Here is a 6000-nt window from a genome sequence, read left to right on the forward strand (position 1 = left end):
TCGGCACTACCCTGGGGTGTTCTGACCTAGTGTTGTACTCGGCCGAAAGATGCCAGGGTGTCTTGCTCCATGCCGTTAGATGTCAAAAAAAGATTTCCCCCACTGTTGCTAGCCATAATTCAATGAATACCTTCTTAGGCTCTTACTAAAGCCAATTAAAAAAAAAAAACAACCAAGGATTTTGCCTTGAAAAAGTTCATAAAGAAATTAAAGACCTCTAGAAAAAAGCACGACAGCTTCAATCTTCATAAGAAACTTAAATATACTACAGGAACTAGAAAATCCGAACACCCCGGCCTACTGAAGAATGTCAACGGAACAATTCTTGACCATGAACAACATCGCAAAGCATGGAAAGAATATGTGGTCTTTTCCAAGATTACAGTCGAAAGCAATTTTTTCACGTTGACTTCAGTATATTAGAATCAGAGGTTAAAAGAGCAAAAAACATCAAAACGTTGACATCCACCAAATAAAATTTAATAAAATCTACAGTGAAGACAAATAAACAGAGGAATAAATTGAGTCGCTGTTAATTCTTCCTTAAATGTATTGCGGTTTTCTTTGAGCTAATAGTTTTTTGTAGTATTGTAACCAACATATGCAAGATCAAACAGAGAAGTAAAAAATCTAGTAACTAACGCAAAAAATGTTTTCGGGGAAGTAAATGCAAAGAGCTCAACAAATATATATTGTCAACAAGATCAAGAGAAGCATGAAAAAGTAAAAAATCTGAGAACAAACAAAAAAGAAAAGAGTAAAATAGATTTAATAGAAGAAAGATCTTAGATCGAACATTACTCACAACATCTGACTGAAACAAGATCGCAATTCACAAATAGCATAAACACAACATATGAAGTGGAATACGATGAAGACGATGAAATAACAGTACAGGAAGTCGAAGAAGCAATACAAAATCTAAAAAATCGAAAAGAATTATTAAAACGCAGCCCACAACTATTCCTGGATCTACTAGCGTATGGTTTCACCTTATTCTACAAAGGACATGACTTATCACTGAAGTGGAAAAAAGCACATACTAACGTCTACAAAAAGAGGAGATAGAAATAATTGTTCAAACTACCGGGGGCTCAGTGTCATAAATTTACTCTAAAGACTCAACATATTTTCTCTAAAGCAGGTTATTGACAAAAGATTATCCCACAACCTTTCAACGCATGTAGTATACATCTGACAAAGGCATACGATAGTGTACCACTTTCAATGCTCTGGGTAGCAATGGAGATTCTATTACTAAGAAATTAACTAGAGAAATTCCTATTAGTAAGGGTCCAAAGCAGGCTGCTGCATACCACCTAAACTCTTCAAAATATATCTGCATGAGGCGCTCTCAGTGTGGAGAAGAAAATGCTGCAATATGGGCATTCCAATCAAAGACGAGAGATTATACACGGTACACTTTGATGACGATCAAACCATTCTAGCTGAAGACGAGAGTGATATAGACTATGTGCTTAGAAAACTGTAGGAGGATTACACCAAGTGGGGCCAAGTGTGGACAATTAATATAAAACAAACCGAATATTTAGATATAGGAGAAAACCCAGAAAGCCTACAAATTGAAATAGGAACTATAAAACCAACTAAAACCTTTAAATACTTAGGAGTCCAAATAACATCAAAAGCAGAGAGTAGCAAAGAAACACATTCTGGGATTGGCCAAGCAAGATTAGCAGCTACACAGCTACAAGGACTATTGTGGAATAATAAAATAACAAAAGAAAATTAATAAAAGCAAAAAATTCATAGAACAATAACAGAAAGTATTGGGTTATACGGCGCCGAACTTTGGGAAATCTATCAAAGAAACACATTAAAAATTAAGGCCATTGAAATGGATTATTGGAGACGATGTTGCTAGTACACTAGACTTGATAGGATGAGGAACGTAGACATTAGGAGAGAAATGGAAATTGACCTACACATAATAGATACTATCAAAGCCAAAAGACTAAACTGGTATGGACACTTACAGAGAATGCATTAAAATAGATTTCCAAAAAAGATATAAAAATGAACTTCACCCACTAGAAGAAAACGAGGTAGACCAAGACGGTCATGGAGAGCAGATATCGAAGATACAATGACCGTCAGAGATTTAAAAACTGAAGATTGCTTCGACGGAAAACGCTGAAAATTAGGTTGCGAGAAACGGCGTCAGCTGTAGAAGATTAAAATTTACAGGGAGATTCTTTGTTTCAGACTTCTAATTAGACGTTTGCAAGCATTTATTTTGTTTTCGTCTGATTTGTAAGGCCCCAATTTCGTGCAGCTCATTCTATTTGAATGAATGCCTCTATCATTTCCCTTCTTGACTCTGCATCTATATAGACATCATCTATAAACGCTAGTATTTGCACACTTTTATTAATCATTGTTTCTCGAATATTGACTGTTGCGTCTCTTATTATTTTTCTAATTATGATGTTGTGAAGTAGTCCCTTTTTCACATCTATTGTTTCCGATAATTCGTTTTGTGTCCGAATTTACCATTTTCAGAGATTTTTTTATCAATACTATTAGTTGTGCTTGTATATTAAATTCTTTCATTGTTTTTATTAAAAATTCTCCGTTTATATTGTCATGTACACTTTCGAAGTCTATCAAAAGAGGATGTGTGTCGATTTTATTCACTTGTTTTTTTAAGGATCTGTCATAGACCAAATATCTGGTCAATTGTAAACTCCTATTTATAGAAGAAATAACATGAGTATCTTTTCCTATGTATTGTCGATTTCGAAAAGAATTTCATAAAGAAAAAGAAAGTGATTATTCGGTAGAGAACTCAGACCATTGCGCGTTGCCTCGTCGCCTTGTAAGGCCTAACCTGAAAACAAAACGTCTGGAAGAATTAAATCCAGACCATTGCCCATAATTCCGAAAATCAATATATAATTTAAAAACATCTGCCAGGAAGTCCTACACAATAATAATATTTATAGCATACTTACATTTGCTTATCAACGATATCTTCGCACCTTTCGGTTCCTGTAGTCATTTTTAAGATAAAAACAATTTTTCAACAAGTCCTCATCGTTGGATACATTGATATTGCTAGTTGCTAAGATATAAAACAAATCTAGTATACATTAGTTAACGTAATTACAGTGGTTTTAATAATATTTAATTCATAAGTTTGCGAAAAATAAAGAAATTTATAAATTACGTTAGTAATAAACTTATATGAAAATTATATGAACTAAATACAGAATAGTATTTAGATATTTTTATTTATAAGAACAATTTCTTTTTATAAATAAAATCAAATTAAATATTAACAAATGAACTAAAGTTAAATATTTAAATTATAAAATAAAACTATCAAAAATCTATATATCGTTTAAAATACACTCTTCTTTTATTTTCTTTTTTATTGTTTTAATAGAACTAAGTTCTATTTATATATGTTCGTGGATAGGGTTGAAAACAAAAAATTTCCATTCATCCTATGATTCTACAGGCTAACTGGAGCTCTGGCCTTTCTCGTGCAAAATGGTAAGGGGATATACCCCATTCAAAAACACTGTAACACTGCACTGACACTAAGTACATAAAATTTTGAGAGAAAATATAAATGATAACGGGTGTTTTCGCCCTACATACATCACCATCATCGAAATATTCGGTATATTTATTGAATCGGCTGAATCTGCAGCAAGGCACATGAATGTTTAGATAAATTAATATCACTACGATGCGAGGTTGATCTACCCCTGAGTGATCTCTCAGTTTGCCCTAGATGACATGAGTTACATTTAGCATAAGGAATGTGGTAAACAACATAAATTTGTTCGAGAGGAGACAAGGGACTCTTGGTTTTGGAAACGTTGCTTACGTCATTGATGATTGTAACTTACAGTAATAGTAATAAAAAAAAAGATAGTGCAAACACTCCTGACAACAGCGCAGAAGACGAAATTTGGTTTAGTCCCCACCTCAACATCGATTCCGACTCGCACACATTCACACTCAAACACACTCAAACACACAACACTTACACTAGCATGACAGTGAAAGGGGTCCTCTTTCTGCTGCCGAAGAATCCTCGTCGCTGGGGCCACCGACCGACAACAGAATATTGTGCCTGTCACAAATTCTGGGGTCGGAATGGTTTGTCTAGGCGACTGACGGAACTAAAGTAACATTGAAATGGTAGCTCCATCACTGTCAGGCTGTTACAAACACATTCACACTAGGCTACCTATGACAAGCCGCCTCTTGAAACCTGACGAGGCCTGACCGTTAACGCAAACATACAATTACAAAATTTTAGTGCAATACACTAGTTCTGAAGTTGGATGTAGACGTAAAAAGGGCTTGCAGAAACAATAGTAAATAGAGACTCGGTTCTTGTCACATCTAGCTCAAAACACATACACTACACTCTGAAAACAACATCTCATCCAGGCAAGACTTTCACCTCTGATTCAAGTAGTGACTCCATATCAACAGCCGCCAAGATGCTCCACCACACACTCCACTACCACAGTGTCGTCTTCGGGCTGATTTGCTTTACCAACAACACATTCAAAGCTTACCAACACATTCAAAGATCCTAAACGGGTACTCACAAATATTCATCCTTTTCGAAATAAAAAATCCCTCTCCCTCAAAATGAACATTGTAGTAAATAAAGAACACCGATCGTCACTCGACACTGAGGAGTAGGTGGATTGAGACCTCAGTTCTGTTTGACGGTTCTCGTATTTCTGAAGAACAAGATACTGGTATGTCACGAGTAAGGGCAGTAGGCAAATTGAGACCCCAAACTCGAACGGAACCATATCCCTCTTGGTAATGGCTCCAAAACGGATGCCAAAACGTCGAGTTTTAAATTTTCAACGCGGTTCTTCCCGTGAACTTAGTAATTTTAATATATATATATATATATATATATATATATATATATATATATATATATATATATATATATATATATATATATATATATATATATAAAAAAGGGGGGTTGAGGTTAATTGGGTATACAGCTGATTAAAAGCCAAGTGTACTCTGTTTAACAATTCATTATATTTCGCCAATTTTCATTGGCATCATCAGATGAGAGCTACAATTATTTAAAACATGGCAAAATACAATTTAATAATAGTTTGTTGTTTATATACTTACTTAATTGAGGTTAATGGCAGTGCGATTTATTTTAATACCATCAAGTAAAAATTTTTTTGTTGGAATAATGTTGATTGTAGTTGATGTTGATTACAAATTAAAATATAGGAAACAAATACAATTTAAATTAAAAATAAAACAGACACAACGTTTAGTTCGGTAAATGTCATTAAGGTTAAGTACTAGAACTATCAAATATCGAATGTTATTAATTGACTTTTGTGAAGATGATTAGTTCCATTCAGCTGTTATTTTAGAGGATATATATATATATATACTACGTTTCATAATTTTAAATGATTCGCCATCTGTTTCTTATCCATCTTATTTCTATTTATAGTTCCCAGTGTTTCGTCAAACCTTTCTTTCAAAGATGTCCATGCAATTTATAGATCAATACATAGGTCAATATCCAAATTAAATTCGTAGTTCACTATCGGTTAGATTATGGTCTTACAGATTCCTATCTTAGTCGTTTAATGTACGTTTCGTGATTTAAATATCTGCTTCATAGCTAAGAATACCGTATTGATATGACCAAAGTATTCGTCCATGTGATTAGAAGACCTAAATACTGACTACTGCCACTTATTTTTTAGGAAAAATTCGAAGGAAAATGATAAATAATTTAAGAAATTTTTATGTTGGCAACGCAAAATAAAAGAATGGACTAGCTTTCAGATCGAAGATCTGTCTTGAGTGGTTGTTGACAGAGAAAATTTTCATGAAAATAGAAGTCAGAAAATAGGCACCACTAAGACTATAAAACTAATACTACCTTTAATAGCTAATTATTCTTTAAAAAAAATGCAATATTGTTAAGAATTTTATATTTTAATTTTAGAA

General features: G+C 33.6%; 1 protein-coding gene across 1 annotated transcript in view; it reads right to left on the reverse strand.

Moving 5' to 3' along the window:
* The window catches only part of LOC140436520 (vesicular glutamate transporter 2-like), a 28013-nt gene extending 24855 nt beyond the window's left edge, over positions 1-3158 (reverse strand). Inside the window, exon 1 of the mRNA XM_072525405.1 lies at positions 2976-3158. Within this exon, the coding sequence (XP_072381506.1) occupies positions 2976-3022 (47 nt within the window). The 5' untranslated portion in view covers positions 3023-3158. The remainder of the gene's footprint in view (positions 1-2975) is intronic.
* Positions 3159-6000: the final 2842 nt, after the last annotated feature.

Source organism: Diabrotica undecimpunctata, chromosome 3, assembly GCF_040954645.1.
Source record: "Diabrotica undecimpunctata isolate CICGRU chromosome 3, icDiaUnde3, whole genome shotgun sequence".
Lineage (NCBI taxonomy): Eukaryota > Metazoa > Arthropoda > Insecta > Coleoptera > Chrysomelidae > Diabrotica > Diabrotica undecimpunctata.